Source organism: Dipodomys spectabilis, unplaced genomic scaffold (assembly GCF_019054845.1).
Source record: "Dipodomys spectabilis isolate Male_0828 unplaced genomic scaffold, ASM1905484v1 ptg000201l, whole genome shotgun sequence".
Classification (NCBI taxonomy): Eukaryota; Metazoa; Chordata; class Mammalia; order Rodentia; family Heteromyidae; genus Dipodomys; species Dipodomys spectabilis.
This window is the reverse complement of record NW_024870878.1, coordinates 1922738-1947570: the sequence shown is the minus strand read 5'-3', so window position 1 is coordinate 1947570 and position 24833 is coordinate 1922738. Positions and strand designations below refer to the sequence as shown.

The 24833-nt window shown below is 41.0% G+C and overlaps 1 protein-coding gene across 1 annotated transcript in view; it reads left to right on the top strand.

Moving 5' to 3' along the window:
• Positions 1–15695, top strand: part of Glb1l3 (galactosidase beta 1 like 3) — a 33711-nt gene extending 18016 nt beyond the window's left edge. Inside the window, exons 10-20 of the mRNA XM_042696192.1 lie at positions 403–487; positions 3765–3902; positions 4779–4859; positions 5771–5877; positions 7175–7315; positions 7637–7708; positions 8214–8292; positions 8693–8780; positions 9392–9503; positions 14880–14996; positions 15247–15695. Coding sequence (XP_042552126.1) covers positions 403–487; positions 3765–3902; positions 4779–4859; positions 5771–5877; positions 7175–7315; positions 7637–7708; positions 8214–8292; positions 8693–8780; positions 9392–9503; positions 14880–14996; positions 15247–15321 — 1095 coding nt within the window. The 3' untranslated portion in view covers positions 15322–15695. The remainder of the gene's footprint in view (positions 1–402; positions 488–3764; positions 3903–4778; positions 4860–5770; positions 5878–7174; positions 7316–7636; positions 7709–8213; positions 8293–8692; positions 8781–9391; positions 9504–14879; positions 14997–15246) is intronic.
• The last annotated feature ends 9138 nt before the right edge of the window (positions 15696–24833 follow it).

Genomic DNA, 24833 nt, shown 5'->3' with positions numbered 1-24833 from the left:
ATTAGAGTTATAACTATGTCCCTACCAGCTGAATGGTCTCTGAGCCCAAGTTCTATGTAAAAAAACACAGGTAGGTCCTTGGCTATCCCAAACAGATTCTCTTAATGCCAGCCGTGGGCAAGAAAAGGTAAAAATCACTGATGTTACTATCCAGGACCAGCAGTGAGGCACTGGGGCTGGAAGGAGTCAGGAGGCCCTGGAGGACTTGGAGTAGATGGTTCAAATCTACATATAATGGTGATGGTAGAATGCAGGGAGGATGGGAAGCCATCTCCATCAGGAATGAAGGCCCTGGGTTGGGAAAAGGAGGAAGCATGATATCCTGAACTCTTCTTGTGTGTTGTATCTTGGTTTTCTGACTTTTGGGGGTCATATTTAGTATTTGATTTATATTTCTTTTAGTCGAATAAGCCCATCCTGATTATGGAATATTGGATTGGCTGGTTTGACAGATGGGGATATAGACACTCTGTTACACATGTGAAAGGTAAGGGCATGGCAGTTTTTTACTCCAAGTTTAGCTAGGCCTGAGACATGAATCATCATATAATTCCTTGCTAATTAACATGTTCATGAATCCACTAGTATTCGTTTGAATTGTGTAGGTGTAAGCACTGGGCAGACTCTGAAGATGACCCAATAAATAAAAATCACATAGTTCTAACTCACTTAGAGTTCAACAAAATGACTACCAAGAAGTTGGGACATGTGTTGCTGGGGTGGAAGGAGGTTAATTAGAGGGAGATAAAAAGAGGAGAGAGAGGGGTGGATGAAAACAGTCCTAGATATTCAATGTACATGTGTGAAAATGGAACCAGGTAACTTGAGGCGAGGTTGGAAGAGATGGAGGGAGGATGATGGAAAGGGCGACATTGATCGAGGTGCTCCGCTCTCAAAAATAACTTGACATGTTGAATTGAAACCCCTTTGTACAGCTACTTTAAGAAAACAGAAAGAATAAAAAAGGTAACAGTGTGAAAAAAATTAGTCAATACAGTATATACCAATCAAAAAATGTACAGGCCGGGCGCTGGTGGCTCACACCTGTAATCCTAGCTACTCAGGAGGCTGAGATCTGAGGATCGAGGTTCAAAGCCAGCCTGGGCAGGAAAGTCTGTGAAACTCTTATCTTCAATAAACCACCAGAAAAATCCGAAGTGGCAATGTGGCTCAAGTGGTAGAGTACTTGTCTTGAGCTGTAGAGCTCAGTGACAGAGCCCAGGCCCAGAGTTCAAGCTTTATGACTGACCAAAAAAAAAAAAAATTACATGGTTCTTAGCCCATAATGAGCTTATAATTGAGTGGAGTCAGCAGTTCACTAGAAAGCAAAGCAAGCTCTCTGTAGTCCCTCATTTGGTAGGCTTTATGAGGCCAATACACAGGCGCAGTGGTAGGACAAAGGCAAGGCACCAACCTGCTCAGATGAAGGAAGGTGCTCACGGGAGGTTCTCTGGGAGGCTGATAGCCCTGAAATGCCCAAGAATATAGAGCATTTGGGAGACTTTATCATTGCCAGAAAATGCACAGGCCCTTTTCATGACATCAATTGCAACCAGACCAATGCTGTTGTGGTGGAGAGCTAGAATCTAAAGGTAGAGAGAGGATTGCTGGGACTTCACACCAGCTCTGCAGCACTAACCATAAGGCCTGAGATGAGTTTCCTTTACTTGTAAGTATCTGTCCTCATCCAGAGGTGAGGATTGCCATGAAACCATGAAGCTTATCTTCCACTGATTTTTGTTTGTTTGCTCTTTTAGTTTAGTTTTTTTGTGCTGGTACTGGGGCTTGAACTCAAGGCCTTGGTGTTGTCCCTTAGAAATTTTTTTTGGCCAGGTCCTAGGGTTTGAACTCGGCCTAGGCACTGTCCCTGAATGACTTTTGCTCAAGACTAGCACTCTACCACTTGAGCCACAGCACCACTTCCATCTTTTTGTGTGTGTGATTAATTGGACATAAGAGTCTTACAGACTTTCCTGCCTAGGCTGGCTTTGAACTGTGATCCTCAGATTTCAGCCTCCTGAGTAGGTAGGATCACAGGTGTGTGAGCCACCAGTGTTCAAGTCCTTGGCTGTTTTTAACTCAAGACATGACACTCTACTATTTGAGCTATAGTCTACTCCAGGTTTTGGTGGTTAATTAGAGATAAGAGTCTCACAGGCTTTTCTGCCTGGGCTGGCATTGATCTGCCATCTTAGCCCTCTGCCTGCTGAGTAGCTAGGGTTACAGAGCCACTGGTCCCAGAGTTGTTTTAAGGGTCAAATGCTGCTACTTGAATGGCAGTTACCATGTGCTTGTAAAAGGATGTTGCTACAATAGTTTTTGTTTCCTTGTTGGTTGTGAAGCTTGAACTTGGGGCCTGGGCACAGCACTGTCCCTGAGCTCTTTTGTTCAAGTCTAGTGCTACCATGCCACTTTCAGTTTCCTGGTGGTTAATTGGGCATAAGAGTCTCTCGGACGCTTCCTGCCTGGGCTGGCTTTGAACCATAATCTTCATATCTCAGCCTCCTGAGTAGCTAGGATTACAGGTCTGAGCCACTAGCATCCAGCTTACAATATTTTGATATAGGCTGTTACAAAAGCAAGCTTTTATGGAAATAGTGAAATATATTAAAAGAATTTTGTCCCTAAGCAAAGCCAGCTTTAGGCTAAAAAAAAAAAGAGAAAAAACCACCAGTACCAACAAATGACTGCTTTTGATCACCCATGGAACACTTTGATCTTTTGGCTGTTTTTTTTTTTTTAATTCACTTTGGCTGTATTTAAAAAGGTCACATTTCTTTCATCTATAAGCTCATTAATAGTTTTCTCATCACTTTCATAATGTAGTAGGGTTGGATAGTTTCATTTAGAAGATCAGGAGGCAGAAGATTTGTGTAAGACCATAAGTAAAGAGCACAGTCAGGATTGTAGCCCACAGTGAGCTGAAATTTGACCTTCCCATTTCTCATCGATAGCAATAGTATGACCATCCTTATTAAACATGAAGGAAAATCAAAGTGGCTAAGGTGGCTAAAGATTGAGAACAGCTATTAATGCACTATTGCTTTGCTTTTAATTCCGTTTCCCCAGACATTTTCCTGGAAGGTAGGAATGAGTGTAAATTATTTGTAAATTCTTTTAAACTGAAAATCAGATTTTATATGTTTTAGTGCTATTATTTAGTTCATGTAGTTGAGTTAAATTACACTAATTCTCTGGTACAAAATCTCCCAAATTTGGGCATCTGTGACTCATGCCTGAAAATCTTAGCTACTCCTGAATCTGAGATCAGAGGATCAGGGTTTGAAGCCAGCCCGAGCAAGAAAGTCTCTGAGACTCTATTTCCAATTAATCAGCAAAAAGCTGGGAGTGGAGGTGTGGCTCAGGTGGCTTTTAAGTGAAAAAGCAAAGCAAAAATAAGAACTCCAGAGTTCAAGCCTCAATACCATCACAAGACAAACAAAGCTACACCCCTCAAACACACACACACACACACACACACACACACACACACACACACACACACACACACACACACACACACACACACACACACACACACACACACACACACACACACCCTCTCAAAAACAGGCTCCTGGTATTGGCAGGACTCAGTCTCCTAGTTTAGCAGTTTTGGCTGATTCATCAACTTCCTCGTTAATTTCTCAGTGAAGCTTGAATGTCAAAACCATGGATTGTAGTATGGGGTTGGGAATAATAGATTTTACTCAAAACCTCTGTGTCCCTTATTTTCTCTGTGTTCTCATTTTCCTTCTCTACAGAAGTTGAACATACCGTGTCAGCATTTATCAAATATGAGATCTCTTTCAATGCCTACATGTTCCATGGTGGAACCAACTTTGGTTTTATGAATGGTGCTTCCTATATTCAGAAGCACCTGGGGGTGGTGACTAGCTATGGTAAGTGTTGGTGGGTATGGTTGCCTCCCCAGCATAGATTTAGGAAGAGACTCTGGAATTACAATCTTGGAACTTGAGACCCTGATTTATAATCTGTGCTGAGCCCTGAGAATTTTCATGTTTGCTTTCCTTTCTTCTGTGATGTTCACAATGTTGCAGCAGGGTATCATTTCAAAGGATGGGTCACCTGGCTCAGAGTCCTAATTAGTTCATTGTTATGCTCTCTGATGCTGTGACCTAAGCCTGTAGGTGACAGGACACAACTATCTGTCTGGGTTACCCCAATGAGGAAAGGCAAGACTATCAATCAGAATTGACAGTCTAGTTGGACACCAGTGGCTCAGGCCTGTAATCCTAGCTACTCAGGAAGCTGAGATCTGAGGACCTGAGGACTTCCCAGACAGGAAAGTCCATGAGACTCTTATTTCCAATTAAACACCAGAAAACTGGAAGTGGCGCTTTGGTTCCAAGAGATAGAATGCGAGCCTTGAACAAAAAACCTCAGGGACAGTGCTCAGGCCCTGAGTTCAAGCCCCATGACTGACAGAAAGAAAGAAAGAGAGAAAGAAAGAAAGAGAGAGAGAGAGAGAAAGAAAGAAAGAAAGAAAGAAAGAAAGAAAGAAAGAAAGAAAGAAAGAAAGAAAGAAAGAAAGAAAGAAAGAAAGAAAGAAAGAAAGAAATTGATAGGCTCACCAGGTGAACCTGCTGTCTGAAGAACCAGTGTGGTGGATGTTTTCAGATTGGCATTTCAGGCCACACTCCAGCCAATGAGGGAATACTCTGCTTGTGTGAGGGTGTGTCTTCCTTGTCTCATTTTCAGTGGCACTGGCCCATGCTGTGGCTGCCTGGCCTCTCACAGTCCTGTGTGTCCTGCAGACTATGATGCTGTGTTGACAGAGGCTGGGGATTACACAGAAAAATATTTCAAGCTTCGACACCTTTTTGGATCTGTTTCAGGTACTTTACCTGGTTAGTGGAAGGCTGGCTGCCCTCATATCTTGTGAAAGGGTGAGGGAAGGAAAAGTCTCTCCCATGGGAGATAGCTTTTGGGAGCAAGGACAACTTTTAGTTCAAATCCTGAGTGTTTGTTTAAAAGCTGGGAGAGGGTGGGCTTCTGTATTACTATTTTTTTTTTTTAATTTTTTTGGGTCCGGTTGTGGGTCCCGAACTCTGGGCCTGGGCGCTGTCCCTCAGCTCTTCAGCTCAAGGCTAGTGCTCTACCACTTGAGCTATAGCGCCACTTCTGGCTTTTTTCTTTTTGCTTATGTGGTGCTGAGGAATCGAACCCAGGGCCTCAGGCATGCAAGGCAAGCGCTCTACCACTGAGCCACCTTCCCAGCCCTGTATTACTATTTGTAAGCCCTGTTATACCTTAGCTCTTGCACTGAAGCATAAAGCTCGTTATTATTGTATTGGTATTAATAATAATGAGCACAATTAATTATTAACCTATTTGTGGATGGTGAAGACCAAACAGGTTCCAAATCACAAAATTCTCTTAGTGCCATTTATGACATAGTAATGTAGAAAACAACATACAAAGTAACACTCATACTGTTTAATTACATGGGAAAGGTAGTTATTGAGTGACATCAGGGAACCATCTAGGAAGGGTTCCCAAAGTAAGCAAAAGCATTGCACAAGATGTGAGGCAGAGTTCCTTCCCCCTACAAATCCCCTCTTTCTCTGGCTCCTGTCTACCAGGTATGTATGGAGTAAAATGACCTAAAGCACATTCATATCTAAGAATAGGACTTCTCTCTTGTGTTAGCTCTGGGACACAAGAGGTTATGGACAAGTTGGGGAGGCTTAGAGGAAGCTATGGCAATTTCAGGTACTTCCTGTCCTACAGTCCATTCTCATTGCAGCAAAACCCCTTCCCAGTTCACCTCATCTTACTCCCAAGACTGTATATCCTGCTGTGAGACCGTCACTCTACTTGCCACTATGGGATGCCCTACAGTACCTAGATGAGGTGAGATCTGCTTGAGCCCTAGTATAGTGGTGGTTCTGGAGGTGGGGGGGGGGGGGGAGGAGCAGGCGATTCCTTCACATAACTTTTGTAGGAAAGTATGACAATCCTTGGCATTGTGCCCAAACTTAGAGCTGTGAGTCATAAATCAACTGTGCTTTTTGGACAGTCTGTGAAGAGGGTTGAACTTGAAGAATAAGTAAGTGTGAACAATGGGGATAGCAGTATAACATAGTATCTTATTTCCAGCTCAGATGAATTGACTTGTGGGACTGCATGAGGTATATGGGACCCATGAGGGACAAGCTCTGAGCTAGCAATCTATTAAACTGAACTTTGGTCTTCCTTACCCAGTTATTGGGTTTTATTTATTTTTGGTCGGTCGTGGGGCTTGAACTCTGGGCCTGGGCGCTGTCCCTCAGCTCTTCAGCTCAAGGCGAGTGCTCTACCACTTGAGCTACAGAGCCACTTCCGGTTTTCTGGTGATTTATTGGAGATAAGAGTCTCAGGGTCTCTCCTGCCCGGGCTGGCTTTGAACCACGATCCTCAGATCTCGGCCTCTTGAGTAGCTAGGATTACAGGCGTGAGCCACCAGCGCCTGGCAGTTATTGGGTTTTATGTCACTGCACACTCTTAAAATGAGAGAATGGGTCTGGTTTTGAAGAAACATTGAAACCTGTTTAAAATCAGCTCTTAAGCTGGGCACCAATGGGCATGCCTCTCATCCTAGTTATTCAGGAGGTTTAGATCTAGAGGATTGTAATTTGAAGTCAGCCAGGGCATAAATGTCTGCAAGAGTCCATTTCTAAAATATCTAGCAAAAACGTTGAGCTACATGCATGGCTCTAGTGGTAGAGCACCAACCTAGTAATCACGAGGTCCTGACTTTAAACCCTGGTACTGCCAAAAACAAAACCCTCTTGACTTTATGTTGGTTACATGTTTGCTATTACTATCTTACGTGAAAAGGAGTGATTGTCTCATGTTAGATGCTAAATGAATGCTAAATATCAACTTGATATTTTTCAATGCAATTTATGTAGTCTGTTGAGCCATTCTTATGAATATAGCATTATATATAGATTGTGCTGTCTTTGGCATGTCTTTGTCCTCGTGAGTTTCCTGGCCAGTGGAGACATTAGCCATAAGACCATTGTCACTAGCAGTTGTTCTGTATTTCCATTCAAGAAATACTTGGAGACCACCAGAAGGTCTAAAAACCAAGTGACAAGGGTCATAGGAAGAAGGATCTTGAATTCTCAACACTTAGGCTTCTGTTTCTGCCATGTCTCTCTCCTAGGCAGTCAAGTCAGTTATTCCAATCAACATGGAGAATCTTCCCATAAACAATGGCAGCGGTCAATCCTTTGGCTTTATCCTTTATGAGACTTCCATCTGTTCTGGAGGCATTCTTTATGCTGAAGCTCATGATGTGGCACAGGTATGTGTTAGCTGGTGTTCCTAGGGTTAGACACGTTTACCAAACTCTGCTGTTGAAGAGAAAGTCACTCACAAATCCACTTTACCATGTGATAGGATTTAATGCACCAATATGGGAGATGCTTAGGGAATTCTAAAGTCAAATCAAATCACCTTACTTTTTTCACTGTAACACAACTTAAGCCTGCTTTTTAACTTCTAGCCATCTCTTATCACTAAGGCTAGTCTCTGCTTTATAATGACTTCTTTATGCCTCATCTATACTCTCTTATCCTTTTGTTCAGCCTGGCCTATGTGTTTGATGCTCGTTCTTCTTTTGTAGGTGTTTGTGAATAACATAATTATAGGATTTCTGAGTGATAAAGTTCAGAAAATGCGTATTCCTAAGTTCAAGGTATGTAATCACAGACTCCAAGTGGTGCCTCTAACCTTCCCTCAAAGAAAACACAGGCCTAGCCAGGTCTTGATCTAGGCCACATCCTTGGTACACTGGTATTTCTCTTCCCACAGGGCTGCAGTAGGAAGTGTTTACGGTTGTAATCATGAAGCATCTCCTAAGTCTTGGTGCCTTAGGACCTACATCATCAATCACCAAGAAGTAAACATAGAATTTCTCCTTTAGACATGAGTCAATCTGTAGTCTCTTTGTGAGACTCTGATCTGAGACAGAACTGAGTCTCTGACTTCTCTAATAGGATCAGAAGAGAAAAGACAGATGAAAGATGGAATATAATAGGAACATTCTGGGGACAACACAAGAGGGAGAACACTGCTGGGCTCTGGAGCCTCATTTACTTCATTTGTTTGTGTTCATCTTGAGACTTGAAGGAAGGAATGGGTTCTAGAACAAGAGTTCTCACTGATCATATAATCTCCATGAATTGATCTGCCCCGATCAGGGTTGTCAACTTCTGAGGATCTTGGTGGAGAATCAAGGACGAATCAGTTATTCATGGAGAATTCAAGAAGAGAAGAAAGGTGAGTGGTAAGATCCTGAGGAGCAAATAGTAATTTTTCATTCGAACCTATGGTTGCAGCCATATTGGACTTTGGAGGACAACTATGAACCTTTCAGTTATAGATTATTTTAGTCCTGGGATCAAAGATGCCATCCTCCTTACCCCTCTTGTTATTTTCTTGTTCTTCAGAGAAGGTCAGGAAACCAGTTATTGTTGAATGCTACCCTATCCTAGAGCAGGGCCCAGGCTTTTTTTGGGAATTTCTGGAAAAGTTCCTATGCTAAGTGGGGAACATTTTGTAGTGTGAAGACACACAAAAAGAAATTTCAAGTCATCACAGGTCAGAAAAATGTTTGCCTTCTGGCTGGTCCCTTGCCATGAGGATTTTTCTGCACCGTTCTTTGTTTCTATGTCTACAGGATTAGTTGGATCTGTTAGCATCAATGGTATCTCCCTGAAAAATTTCACCATCTATCCTCTGGAAATGAAAAAGAGCTTCTTTGAAAGGTATGCTCCTCCCTACCCCTGGTAGACATTTTTTGTGATCAGGAATCTTGGTTTGTTTTCTACTCTTATTATAACATGATGGAACATTTGAGAATGAAAAGGTTTATGTATTTCACAGTTCTGGATTTCCAAGGACATGACACAGGCCATCATATGACATGCGTATATGTAGGACGTCCAAGCATGTGGAGTGGTCTCCCTAAAACACACTCTGCAAAGTACTAATCCTTTCTCAGAGCAGCATTAATCACCTCTGAGAGAGGTGAGCCATGACCTACCATCTCCCAATGACTTCTTTAATGTCTTAACATCTCTTTCTCAGCACATGAAACTTTGTAGAGGACAAACTCAGACTGCATCAGGGAACTCAGAGATTTCCAATTGTTCAGTGTGCATGAGACAAGGGCTGAATTCAGACAACTGTAGAGGTCTGCTTTTTGTGTTGTCAGGTGCTCTGAGGACTAGACTCTTACTAAAGTGACATTAATACTTCCAGTTTCATGCATCTATTTGAAAGAGAACCGTAGTCTCTGTGAGGGAAATCTGGGGTTAGTATGGGGAGGAGATCTGGGAAGTATTGTCATCTCCTTCATGTCTTGCCCTCTCCCCAGGCTCCGCTTTGCTACCTGGAAGCCGGGTCCAGAGAGCTATTTAGGCCCTGCTTTCTATAAAGGGATATTGAAGGCTGGCTCCTCTCCTGTGGATACCTTCCTTAGCTTGCCAGTAAGTGAGCCTCTTCTTCTGCTGTGGTCTCTATGCATGTTATTTTTATTTTTTAAAATAATTAAATATTGTTTATTCATCTTTTTAAAAACAGCTTCTAAGCAAAGCCTTAATAGAACACTTGCTTTACTTTCTTTCGTCCTCTCTCGCACTTCCAACCACGTCGGCAACCATTTTTCAGTCAATTTAATTTGTCATTCTTTAGAAAATATATAAAAGACAGCTAAATAATTCAAACAATAAGACGTAGAAAGCAGATGCTAGACCTTCTCTCTTGAAGCTACCTATTTCAGTTTATCTGTATATTTCGGAGCTTGACATTGCTAAAAGTTTGTTTTTGCACATAGATTTTTATATTACTCAGATCATACCATAAATTAAATTCTGTAAATTGCTTTTGTTTGTGGAGAGGGAAGGCTAAATTTTACTGGTGCTAGGCACTGGTGGCTCACACCTGTAATCCTAGTTAACAGGAGGCTGAGATCTGAGAACTACCCTTTGAAGCCAGCTCAGGAAGGAAAGACCAAGTGACTTTTATCTCCAACCACCCAAAAGCTGGAAGTAGAGCTACCATTTAAGAGATAGAACATGAGTCTTGGGCAAAAAATGTTCAGGGACCGCATCTAGGCCTTGAGTTTAAGCTCCACAACTGGCACCAAAAAGAAAAAAAAAATTACCTGGCATATCTTCTTTTCTCATGAACATACACATTTATGCAAATGCTTCAAAAATGGATGTACAGATCAACAAGTTATTAAAAGTTGAACACTTTTTCTGTCATTGGGTAAACATACAATCAATTGCAATTAGTAATGGCTTCTTATTGAAAGTAGCTCTAAACTAAATTTTAAGCTTTCCTGCTGGGGCTGGTTTTGAAGCACGATCCTTAGATCTCATTCTCCTGAGTAGTTGGGATTACAGGCATGAGCCACTGACACTTGGCTCTATATTAAAATTTAACACTCTAGAGAAAACTCTGTTGGCTTCATGTAAATAGAATGATATGGCATGCATAATTTTCAAAATTGAATCTAACCCAAACCTCACACAAGCTAAGCATGTGCTGTACCCCAAAATTATTCTTTCAGCCCTATAATCTCAACACCATTTATGAGATTGAGCAGTTATCCACTTTGCATTAATTTATTCACTGTGATATCAGATTCCTTTAGTACATGTGTAGTTAATCTGGTAAGTTTCTAAATTTTATTGTTATTTTCAAAAAGCCAAATCTTACTTCCATTAATCATTTTGTATTATATATTTTTAGTCTATTTCATTTTTGTCTCTATTTCTCATTTTGTCTCGATTTCATTTTGTTATTTCTTTTCATTGTTTTTGGAGTTAGATTGTTTTTGTTTTTCTAGTTCCATGGTTTGATTTCAAATATTTTCTTTCTTTCTTTCTTCCTTCCTTTCTTTCTTCCTTCCTTCCTTCCTTGACCCTCAATCCTGATGCATAGATCTTTTAAAGCTTTTATCTTCTAAATCTATTATCTTTTTTTTTTTTGGGTCCGGTTATGGGGCCTGAACTCTGGGCCTGGGCACTGTCCCTCAGCTCTTCAGCTCAAGGCTAGCACTCTACCACTTGAGCCACAGCGCCACTTCCGGCTTTTTTCTTTTTAATTATGTGGTGCTGAGGAATCGAACCCAGGGCCTCAGGCATGCAAGGCAAGCGCTCTACCACTGAGCCACCTTCCAAGCCCTAAATCTATTATCTTCTTATCTACTGGCATAGTCTCTTGCTCTCTCTTTCTTTAAAATTCTGTTATATTGCTCTCCCTTCCATCTCTTTGATTACTTGTTGACCATCAGACACATATATAGAAAATATCATAAATATTTTCAAGGCTAGAATGATGTCACTCTACTCCAGAGAAGATTTTCACCCAAGTCAGGAGGTGTCAGGGACACTAGCAAGAATCCTCCAACTACAAGAATTGAAATGCTTAAATACATCAGACAAAGGCCTAATATCCAAAATATACAAGGAGCTTAGAAACTAACCCCTCCCAAACTTAATATATACCAATTACTAAATGGGCAAGGGAACTAAGAAGAGACGTCTCAGAAGAAGAGGCGAGAATGGCAAAGAAACACATAAGGTAATGCTCAGCATCCCTGGCTATAAAGGAAAGGCAAATCAAAACAACCTGAGATACCATGTTACCCCAGTTAAATGGGCCAACCTTTGGAATTCTAACAATAAATGCTGGTGGGGATGTGGGGAAAAAGGAACCCTACTGCACTGCTAGTGGGAATATAGACTAGTACAACCACTCTGGAAAGCAGTCTGGAAGTTCCTCAAAAAACTAAGCATAGATCTTTCCTACGACCTAGTCATACCACTCCTAGGCATCTACCCTGAGCATCATGAACCACAATATAATAAGCACACCTGCACATCTATATTCTTGCTGCACTATTCACAATAGCCAAGATATGGAAATGCCCTACAATAGATGAGTAGATCAAAAAAAGAACGTGGTACCTATATACAATGGAATTTTATACAGCCATCAGAAAGACTAAAATAATGTCATTTTCAGGGGAATGGATGGGACTAGAATAGATGGAGCTATTGAGGTAAGCCAAGATAAGAGAGACAAATGGCATGTGTCCTCTCTGATATGGGGAAGTTAGATCTAAAATGCACTGGGATATGACAAATTACACAGGATTCTAGATACTCACAGTGAGCTCAGAAGAGGAGAGAATCACAAAGTTGCAAAACCTAAGTGCCTCTTTGTATTATATAAAATAATATACTGAAACAAACACCAATGACATGGAAACAAAGGACTTTTTTAAATTTGTTTTTTCTTTTTCTGATGATTCTGTAATTTTTACCTTATGTACAGTGCATTCACGTGCATAGTTGTGGGAGGGTGAGGGGAAGGCATAGAATCTGAAGGGAAGTGTTGAAAAAGTGCAGCAGTAGAGCACACTGGACATTGATGAAAGTGAACTATACAACTCTTGGGTGGAGATGGGAAGGAGGGAATTGGAGAGAATGAGAGTATAGATGACACTGTATGAAAGGAAATGTATTTATTACCTGATGCATGTAAATGCAACACTTCTATATATCACCTCTATAATAACAATAAAGTAAATTTAAACAATAAATGAAAAAGAAATGCTTAGAAGTTGTAATTGAACATAATGAGTGCTTGTCTTAGCAAGTTTAAGCTCATTGCTTTGGGGATTTATATAGGAAAACACATTAGACTTGGGCACATTCCCAAACTGCTTAGTTTAAGATGTGTATTACTGAGTATGGTTGGTTTAAGGTCACAGTTGAGGAACAAAAGATGGTGGACCCATTGCTGGGCTTGCTTAGGCCCAAGTCATGGAGCACACTCTTGAAAGGTTAAAATAGCATACCAGAATACTTCTGGCTATTTTCAGTTTCTTGTCCTAAAATGTTTTTACCTAACACCAAAAAGAAAGGACAGTTGAAAGTATATTCCTATAGGAGTTTACCCCTAAGGACATCAGTCTCACTTAAGTTGCTAACGAATTAAGGATTCCAGTGACTAGAATATTTGTATTTCACCCTTCTCCTATGGTGTAGTCTTGCAGGGTTCCACCCAAGACAGTGTAACAGTGTATTATTAAACAAGGCTTCCTGGTGGTGGTGGTAGTGGTGTTGTCCTTGCTGCTGCCCCCCCCCCCCCTTTCTCCTCCTCCTCCTCCTCCCTCCTCCTCTTCCTCCTCCTTCCCTCTCCCACCTTGTCCTCCTCGCTCTACCTAAATAAGCAAGATGCCATTAATGGAAACACTTCTGGATATCTCTTTGTTCATTTTCCTCCCTCTCTCCCTCCTTCCCTTTCTCAGTTTCTCCCTCACTCCTCCCTTTTCTCTCCCTTGTCCTCCGTTTCTCCCTCATTTTCTTTTCATCTATTTTCTTTATTTCTCTCTTTCTTTTGTTGAGATAAAAGTCTTACTATGTAGCCCAAATCGGTCCAGAACTCACTATGTTATGGGGAAAAGAGTCCACCACTCAGAGACAGCCTCATGTCTCTCATGTCATATTGGCCAGGGACGCAGCACAGACTCCGAAGCTGAAACTGTGACCCCGAACAGCCCACAAGCTAAGGTTTTTAAAGGCAAAATCCATGCGGTCAAGCCTGCCACACGCAAGTGGCCAATGGGATTGTAACACACACATAAAGATTGCATATTTATGTCAGTGGCCAATGGAGTGACAGTCCATCTCATAGTATCTGTTCGAACTAACCTCTCATTCTGGTTTGAATTGGCACATGAATTTGGGGGTCCTCACACAAAGCAGGCGGATATTCTTTCTCCAGGGGGCAGGGATGAGGCTGCTTCTTTTTGGAGGGGCTAGGGTGGCTGGGCTATTCTACTATTGTTAAACAAATAGGGCTGCAGTTAACCAAAGAAAGCTCAGATCCTGTCTGGGCTATTGAGATCCTGTCTTGGGCTATTGATAACCAAACAAGACTGCAGGCTTCACAGCCTTATCACAACAATCAGCAGGGCTTTCCTCATTTCCTGGGGTCTTAACAAACAGCATATTTCCTGACCCTGGGGGCTTGTGAGAAACCAGTATTTTGATTCTGAGGGGTGTGTGTGTATGGGGAAACTCCTGGAGTTAGTTATGGCTTCCCCAACAACTATGTATGCAAGGATAGCCTCAGATTCATAATTCTCCTTCCTTTGCATCCTCAGCAATTGTGTTACATGCATGCATCATTATACCTGGCTCACTTTCTTTTCTTTTCTGGTCTGGTCGTGGGGCCTGAACTCTGGGCCTGGGCGCTGTCCCTCAGCTCTTCTGCTCAAGGCTAGCGTGCTACCACTTGAGCCATAGCAACAGTTCCGGCTTTTTTTTTCTGCTTATGTGGTGCTGAGGAATCGAACCCAGGGCCTCAGGCATGCAAGGCAAGCGCTCTACCACTGAGCCACCTTCCCAGCCCATGGCTCACTTTCTTTGTTGCTGTCTCTCTTTGTGTCTCTCTCTTAGCCCTCTCCCAGATCTTTACCTTGTAACTATTTGTCATATTATAAACAGATTAAAAAATGTTGTATAGCTGCTGTCAACAGTACTGTTCTTCTCTGTTACCTAGAACTTTCTTTTGGAAGGAAAAAGAAACTGCTTTTTGAAAATATAGCATTGTACATCTTAGGTCAGGAGCGATGCAGCATCAGCAATGAAGAAAGGGCTCCTTTTTGTTCCCCTTTCTCCTTCCTAGACATCAGAGTAGAAATTCTAGACCTCTTCCAGACTCAGCCCACTTCCATGTACAGTGACATCGGGCACTTCCATCTTGCCTTAACTATAAAGCACCTTAGATTTCCCTTGCCAGTGTCAATCTGTTTCTGTGTCTCAAGCCCCCATCTTTTGCAGGGCTGGAATTGTGGGTTCGTATTTGTCAATGGACATAACCTTGGGCGCTATTGGAAGATTGGACCACAGGAATCACTTTACCTTCCTGGTGTCTGGCTTCACCCGGAAGACAATGAAGTGAGTCACTCCATCTCTGCCTTGAGGTCGCCTCAACTTTTAGAGTGGTTTTCATCCTCAGATACAAATCACAGTGTCTGCCTCATCCTGGCCTAACTAGGCTCAACTTTTCTTCTTTGCTTTTCTTTTTGAGACATGGTTGTCTCAGGCTGTCCTGTCCCTTTCTATTCTCTTGCATCCCCTTCCAAACTGTGTGAATGACAGATGTATAGCCTGCCTTTGCTATTGTCCATTTTCCTTTTCTTGCCAGATTATCCTGTTTGAGAAGATAAGGCGTGGCTTGTCTATCAGATCTAGAGGGAAGCCCAAGCTGAAACTGTTCTGATACATATTTTGGATTATTGAAGTTCATTTGTAACTAGTTCCTCAGGAAGAAGATAGTTAAGAATCTCCAGCACACAGTATTGCCAACAATAGTGATAAATGTAAAATTAACTTTAAAACTCAGCTGGGTGGTGCATATTTTCAGGTTTTAACAAGTCTTCAAAATCATCAGTTACTTATTATATCTAGCTAAATATATAATCATTAATGGTTTATTATCTGATCAAATATGCCTGTATGTAGGCAGATATGAATAAAATAACAAATTATGGTTCTGCTGATGGAGATGTGGGGAAAATGTTATCCTCATACAATGTTGTTGGAAATGTAAATTAGGGCAATCACTATGGAAATAAGTACAGAGGTTCCTAAAACAAAAATAAAACTAACCATAGAACTGCTGTATGATCCTTTTTTTGTTTTTGTTTTTTTTTTTGTCAGTCCCGGGGCTTGAACTCTGGGCCTTGGGTGCTATCCCTGAGCTCTTGACCTCAGTGCAAGTACTTTACCACTTGAGCCAGAGCGCCACTTCTAGTTTTCTGGTGATTAATTGGAGTTGAGTCTCAAGGACTTTCCTGGAGGGGTGGCATTGAACCATAATCCTCAGATCTCAGCCTCCTGAGTAGCAAGGATTATAGGCGTGAACCACCAGTGCCTGGCCCGTATGATCCTTTTATACCACTCCTGGGCTTGTATCTTAAGGAATGCAAGTCGTGGTACAATAGATATGCCTGCACATCCATGTTTATTGCAGCATTATTCACTTGTCAAGCTATACCATCAACCTAGGTACCCATCAAAGATGGATGGATCAAGAAAAAAATATGTATGTATGTATATGTGTGTGTGAGTATGTATGTATGTGTGTGAGTATGTATGTATGAGTGTGTGTGTACACACACAATACAGTATTATTCAGCCATAAAAAAGAATGAGATAGCCGGGCGCTGGTGGCTCACGCCTGTAATCCTAGCTACTCAGTAGGCTGAGATCTGAGGATCGCGGTTCAAAGCCAGCTTGGGCAGGAGAGACCGTGAGACTCCTATCTCCAATAAACCACCAGAAAACTGGAAGTGGCTCTGTAGCTCAAGTGGTAGAGCGCTCGCCTTGAGCTGAAGAGCTGAGGGACAGTGCTCAGGCCCAGAGTTCAAGCCCTACGACCAACCAAAAAAAAAAAAAAAGAGTGAGATAAAATTACATCACTTACAGGAAAGTAGATGGAACTGAATGTAGATCATTGTGTTGGACAACATAGATCAAGCTCAGGGAAAGTAAAAAATTGTTTTGTAAGGTCCGCTCCTGGATGGCGAGCAGACTCCACCCTCCTTGCAGCAAAGTCTCCACCCAGTACCTGTGTTACCTAGGCAACTGGGACACCTGGAAGAGGTCACATCTGCATCCTCTGAGGTCACATCTGAATTTGATGTGGCCACACCTTTCTCTGCCCATACCCTAGATAAGGCCTTGCCCAGGCCCAGAGGCTCTGTCTCGCTGCTCTTTTCTAGCTCTCTCTGCTCTTTTCTAGCTCTTTCCTCTCTCTTTCTCAGCTCTCTTTCCCAGGTCTTTCCCAGCCGCGTGGAGTGCCAACCTTGCCTGGTCCCAGCAGGTCTACTGAATAAACCTACCCCTTACCTGAATACCACGTGAGTGCTGCTGTTCTTACTCGGCTACCTCTTTTTAAAAACCTAACATGTTTGGTTTTTTTTCTTATACCTAAAACATACAGAAATGTAAAAGGAGAACTTGTCAGGGTAGAAAAGGGGAAAAACATAAAGGGGGCAAGGAAAGAATGACAGAGTATGAATATGACCAAATCACATTATATGCATATGTGAAAATAGCATAACAAAATCCTCTAGGAACTGTAAGAAAAACAAGGGAGAGATAAGAAAAACAGGTATTAAAAAGTGTACTAGAATGAATTTGATCAAAGTGCAGTATATACATGTCTGGAAATACCAGACTGAAACTCCTATGTACAACTAATATATACTAATAACATGCAATACATAATTACTCCTTAAGATTAGTGAGAGGCTGGGAATGTGGCTTAGTGGAAGAGTGCTTGCCTAGCATGCTTGCAGCCCTGGGTTCAATTCCTTAGTACCACATAAACAGAAAAGGCTGGAAGTCGTACTGTGACTCAAGTGGTAGAGTGCTGGCTTTGAGCAAAAGAAGCTCAGGGACAGTGCCCAAGCTCTGAGTTCAAGCCCCAGGACTGGCAATCAATCAATCAATCATCGAGAGACAGATAATTTGGTCCTTTCCCCCTTGTCTAACATAGAAAGTTACTTCTTCCCTTAGGAGACTAGATTATTTAAAAAATTAAGTAGTACCCCTGGGCACTGTATTTCATAATAACTAAAGGTTTTGTTTTGGGGCAATGGTTTGACTTAAGCCAACCACTGTTTTCTGTATAAGAATGTGATTAGTGCTGGGTGCTGGTGGCTCGTGCCTGTAATCCTAGCTACTCAGGAGGCTGAGATCTGAGGTTCGCAGTTCAAAGCCAGCCGGTGCAGGAAAGTCTGTGAGACTATTATCCCTTATTAACCACCAACCACCAGAAAACAGGAAGTGGTGCTGTGGCTCAAGTGAGCTGAAGAGCACAGGGACAGCACCAAAGCCCAGAGTTCAAATCCCATGACTAGCAAGAAGAAAAATGAGAAGTACAAGTTGTCATGTCCAAAACGAGCTTTACAACATCGGTGCGGGGGGGGGGGGGGGGGGGGGGGGGGAAGGAGAAGGATTGGGATGGGGGCGGGGGAGGCTGGGAAGGGATGTGAAGGGTAAACCAAAGGAGGAGGCTGCAATGCTTGGTAAGAAATGTACGCATTATCCTGCCCATGTAATTGTAACCCCTCTGTACAGTATGTTCACAAATAAAATGAAATTAAATTAAAAAAAAAAAAGAATGTGATTAGTTTCCAATGGTGACATTTTAGATCAGTTGAGCTACTGTGTGTATTAATCTCATTAACATCTGTTAGAAAGAATCTCAACCATACCCAGATAATCAAGGAGGAATAAAACACACAGGTCCTTTTTTCCTAGTGCATATGGTTTTAGCACCTTGCTAAAACAAAAACAAAAACAGATGTATTAGGGCTAATTTTGGGGTCTTTTAATTTTGGTGCCGTATACTAGGGCTTGAAGTCAGGGCCTCCCATCCTCACTTGGCTTCTTTGCTCATGGATGGTGTTCTACCACTTAAGCTAGAACCTCCAATTATGTTTTTGTTTTTATTTTTGTCTTCCTGGTTAATGGAAAATAAGATTCTTTCAAATTTGTCTGCCTGGGATGGCTTTGAAACTTGAGCCTCAGATTCAGGCTCCTGAGTACCTAGGATTACAGGTATGAGCCACTACCACCCAGGTCTATGTCTTTCATTCTGTTTCACTGGTCTTCATTTCTGTATTTGTGCCAGAACCCTGGTACTTCGGTTACTATTGCTCTGTAGCATATTGAAATCTGGTATTATCATCCCTCCTGTAATGCTCTTTTTCCCTCAGGATTACTTCAGCTATTCAGGATCTTTTATGCTTCCACACAAATCTTTGGATGAATTGTTCTGCTTCAGTGAAGAATGGCATTGAGACTTTGATGGGTATTGCACTGAATCTGTAGATTGCTTTTGGTAATGTAATCATTTTCACAACATTAATTCTGCAGAGCTATATGCATGGGCAGTCCTTCCATCTTCTAGGGTTTTCAGTTTCTTTCTGCAATGTGTAGCCATTTTTGTTGTATAGTTCTTTCACTTCCTTCGTTAAGTTTATTTTTAGGTATTTAATTTTATTTGCAAATTTTAAATTATTGTAAAGTAGTTGTACAAAGGGTTTTCTCTTTTCAATTTATATAATTTATTTTTTATTCTTTTTTATTGTCAAGGTGATGTACAGAGGGGTCACAGTTACATAAGTAAGGTAATAAGCACACTTTTTACCCCTTCCCTCATTATTCTCCTACTTTCCCTCCCCCACAAAGTTGTACAGATCATGTCCAACATATTGTCTTGTGAATATCATTGTTGCTTTGGTTCCCCCCTTGTCCTTGTGCGAAAGGTTTTCAATTCAACATGTTGGTTTATGAGTTCAATGCAATGGGGTTGATGTCACCCCTTTAATCATTCTGCCCCATCTCTCCCAATCCCACTTATCTCCTCAAGTTCTGGGTTCCATTTTCTCATATGTACCTTAAATATTATTAAATATTATAACTATTCATCCACCCTTTTTTCCTTTGTTTACCCCCTTCTCCTCTACTATACAGTGTGTGTGGCCTGTAGAACTGCCGGATCAGTTAGGTGCTTGACCTCACAGTGCTCCTGAAGCTTCCAGTCCCATAGGATCTTGCCAACAGCAGAGATTACTTCAGGAGTGCTGGAGGAATGGGTCCTACACAATGCCACCATTTTCACTGTTTTGTGACCACAAAATAGGCAGCCTACACTGAACCAGGGAAGTGTTGTAACCCTTGCGTGGCCCCCAAAGCCAATAGCATTGTGTCCAAAGTTCTTGATTATAGCCTAAGGAATGACCAGGAGACTATTCACACGATGGTGCCTAGCTGGCAGTAAAGCTAACACTGAAGTCAAACACACCTCTAAGAGAAAGCTTTTCAATAGGAAGGCCACCCCTTAAAAGTAGTAGAGATCACTCACTCCTATGTGAAATTCATACATTTCAGCATAGAAGCATACACACATATGCATACACAGAGACAGACACACACAAAGCAAGGTAGCATGAAATGTCCAAAAAAGCACACTATCTGTAATAACAGATCTCTCAAATGATACTGACAAAATGGCTGAAAAGAAATTCCAAAGATCATGTACTGATAGGTGATCTGAAGGAGGATCCAACGAAGGAGGATCCCACACATCCATCCCAGGGGACCACGCAGAGGCAGGCAGGCACAGGAGAAAGGTTTATTATAAGGTTTATTAGAGGAGCCATATTTCCCCCAAGAGGGAGCACATGGCCTCTGTCACCATCCAGGTAGCTGGAGGGTCTGGGGGATAGGAAGTGAGGTAGATGGGAGTTCTGGTGGGTCTGGAAAGAGGGAGGGGCCAGCTGTATGGTGGGAACTCCTGGAATGGGAAGGGGCCCTGGTCTGGGTGGAGCTGAGGACCAAAGGTGAGCATAATACTAACATGACCAATGTTAGAAAAATAATGCATAAGATGGGTGAGAAATTTAACAGATAGAGATCTCAAAAAAATGAAGATAGCAATGAGTCAAATAAAATTACAATTGATCCAGGAACCAATGGTTCATACCTGTAATCTAATTTGGGAGGCAGAGGTTGAAATGATCACTATTTGAGGCTAGCCTAGACAAGCAAAAAGTTTCTAAGACTATCCCCACAGACAAAGGCTGGGCATGGTGAAGTACAAAGAATGAAAGTGAATTGATGTGCAAAGGTATTTCATGTAAATGGAAATCAAAAGTGCAAAGGAGTAGTTCTTTTCTAGCAGATAAAATATAGATAAAGATAAAAACTGTAAAAAGAGCCAAGCTTTGGTGTCTCACGCCTGTAATCCTAGCTATTCAGGAGGCTGAGATCTAAGGACTGCAGTTTGAAGCCAGCCCAAGCAAAAAAGTCCCTGTGAGATTATCTCCAATTAATCTTTTGCAAACTAGAAGTAGTTCTGTGGCTCAAGTGATAGAGAGCTAGCCTTGAGCACAAAGAAGATCAGGGATAGTACCCAGGCCATGAGTTCAAGCCCTACAACTGGCCAAAAAAAGAATTATAAAGAGACTAAGAAGGTCATTACATACTGATCAATAGAGCACTTCCACAAGAAGATAACAATTACAAACACCCAGGTACCTAACGCCAGAACATCCAATTTTATTTTATCTATTTATTTATTTTTATTGTGAAAATACTGTACAGAGGAGTTACAATTACATGGGCGAGACAATGAGGACATTTCTTATCAAGCATTGTAGCCTCCTCCTTTGTTTCCCCTTCCCATCCCTTCCCAATCCTCCTCCCTGCCCCCACCAAAGTTGTAAAGTTCGTTTTTCCACATGACTTGTACATCTCATTGTTGCAATGGATCCACCTGTATCCTTATTTAAATGATTTGTTTTTTCCTTCCCCTCCACAAATTATACCATCCTCAAATACAGTGAAAGCAGGGGTTATACTGTGGGGGAGGGACATACAAAGCAACAAAGAAATAATCTTATAAATGCGTTAGAAACAATCACCTGAAAGAAAAAAACATTTGAATATATATCTTAGGGTTCATTTCCCTAACATCAACTTATCTGATCTTTTCTGCTTGACTCAGACATCTACTAGTTATTGCAAATAAGGGAAACCACGGGACCTAAGTTTCTTTGGGCCTGGCTTACTTCACTTAATATAATTTTTTCCAAGTCTTTCCATTTCCTAACAAATGGGGCAATGTCATTCTTTATGATGGAGGCATAGAATTCCATTGAGAACACCCAATTTTATAAGACAAACATTTTTTAAATCGAAAGGGAGGAAACTGCTCTGGTAAAACAGTTAGAAATTCTAATACCAGGGGCTGGGAAGGTGGCTCAGTGGTAGAGTGCTTGCCTTACATGCCTGAGGTCCTGGGTTCGATTCCTCAGCACCACATAAGCAAAAAGAAAAAAGCTGGAAGTGGCACTGTGGCTCAAGTGGTAGAGCGCTAGCCTTGAGCTGAAGAGCTGAGGGACAGCGCCCAGGCCCAGAGTTCAGGCCCCACGACCGGACCCAAAAAAAAAAAAAAAAAAAAAAAAAAGAAATTCCAATACCACATTTTAATCGATGGGGAGATCATCCAGCCCAAAAAAAAAAAAAAAATCAACAAAGAAATATCAGAGTTAACATACTTTAGGTCAAGTAGAACAAATAGACACAATATCTTATCTAATGAATACAAAATACACATTCTTTAACATGTGGAACAATCATTGGAATTGACTATGTATTAGGCCCTCCAAAATCTTAAACTTAAATTATCAGTTTATATTATACATCTTCCCTGACTACAATAGAATAAGGCTAGCAATTAAAAGCAAACACATTCCATAAATTCATGGATATTTAACCACATGCTCTTAACCACACATTGAGCCATTGAATAAATGAGTACAATAGTTAACTAGAACATTCTTTGGAATAAATTGAAACAAAGCATACAAAACATATTGGATACAAAAAGCACAGTACAGCAAGAGCCAGGCAAGTTTATGGCAAGAAACACATTTAAAAATGGGAAGCTTTAAAATAAACAATCTAATAATGCCTTTCAAGTCCCTACTAAAGCAAGACCAAGCCAGCCTCAAAATTTGTGAACAAAAACTTACACAAAAATGAAAGATTCATAAAAAAATATAAAAGATCAATAAAATAGCTGACTTTTAAAAAAGACAAAAAAATCAAGAAACATGACTATATTAACAGAATAGTACATGTCTCCTGCAAAAACCAAACCAAACCAAACAACAGCAAAAAAAACCCCACACATGAAAAAGATAGCAGTTAGCATGAAAATACATTTAGAAATTGAATTTGCAATAATTGAAAATTCATATGCTACTGAATTGGAAGAAGAAATTTATAAATTTCTGAACATTTATAACCTATCAAAATTGAACTAGGAGGGCATAAAAAGCCTAAGAGACCAATGGTAAGTGTCAGATTGAATCAGTAATAGCTTCTCCATAAAGAAAACTTAGTATTGAATGGCTCCACTGCTTAATTCTCTCAAACACTTAAGGATGAAGGACTTCCAATTCTATTTGGACTATTTCAAAACACAGAAAAGAAGATATTCTTCCAAACTCCTCTACAAGGCCAGTATTATCATTTTCTTGAGACGGTAGTACTCCCTGCTTTTATTAGCATTCATTGATAGTACAAAGGGATATCATTGTGATAATTCTACAGATATGCGATGGAAAATGGCTTAACCTAAAGCACTCGCCTCCCCCTGACAGCCATATCTTAGAACTGTCCTTGCTGCAAACCCCATTAAACCATCTTCCTTCCTCTTTGCCTTGAACAAATGCACCAATGGTCTGGGAAGAGAGCCTGAGACCAAGGCCACATCCAATGCGGGTGCTCCTGACCAATACAGATGCTGCTGAAACCTTGAAACTCCTCAGTCAGAATATTGTTCTCTCACCTCCATCTCACCCCACTTCCATCTGCCCCTCCCCCCTGATTTTATTCTTTCTGCCTAATGTTTAAAGAGACCCTACTTGTAAGGAGGTGCACCATTTCCCCTTCAGACAGTTGCCCTTCCCAGGCTTCTCTCCTGAATAAGATCTGTTGAGTTCACTTCATTCTTTCTTTATTCTGATACCCTCATGACTCAGTTTCCTAACAACATGCACATTGTATTTTGAACATGGTTATTCTATCATTTTTCCTCCCTTTTTTTTTTTTTTTTTTGGTTTTTGTTTTTGTTTTTTTACTGGTCCTGGAGCTTGAACTCTGGGCTTGGGCACTATCCCTGAGCTCCTTTTTGTTCAAGGCGAGCGCTCTACCACTTGAGCCACAGCACCACTTCTACTTCCAGCTTTTTCTGTGATTAATTGGAGAAAAGTCTGCCTGGATTGGCTTCAAACCTCGATCCTCAGATCTCAGCCTCCTGAGTAAGTAGGATTACAGACATGAGCCACCGGCCTCCGGCCCTCCTCTTCCTTTTGAAAGTACTTGTTGGGTATTATGTCCATATATATACATATGTATATATGTATGTATGTGTGTGTGAATATATACTTCCAAAACCAAAGATTTGTATAATACAAAAACATGATAAGGACACATAAAATCATGTCTTGTTTCTTTTCTGATCACAGTTGAATAAAACAAAATAACAAAACAAACTTTAGAAATTATATGAATGCATGCAGACAGAACAATACCCTTTTGAATGAGCAGTAGACCTGTGAGGAAGCCAGAAATTTAAAAATGGAGTATTTTTTTTAAAAACAATAAAAATGATATACCAAATTGGTGAGATACGGCAAAAACAGTAGTAACAGGAACGTTTATAGTAATGAGTTCCCACATTAAAAAAAACAAAACCAGAGATTGCATATTTGTAGAATCCCAGCACCTACAAATATATTTCCTGCAAATATATCCACTGACTCAGATAAAAAGGGCAAGGAGTCTTTATTAGCCACTAGGCGACCATGCCCCATGCCCCACACATAAGGTAGTGAAGCCTAATGATCAAGCTCTCTCACAATATGGTTTATAAAGGAAAGAGGCCACATGCTGGGGGCAATATACATGACAGAAACAGTCAGTAATCACAAATAGCAATTTTCTAGGGCTTAACTGATATTTACCAAAACACATCCCAGACGTCCTACTCACAAAAAGTACACTTCAAACACATTTCATACATCCTGGACAAAATACATTTCAAGCCAATTACACATATCCTAGACACATTTCATATATGTTAGACAAAAAACATTTCAAACACATTTCACATATCCTAGACAAAATACATTTAAAGACATTAAC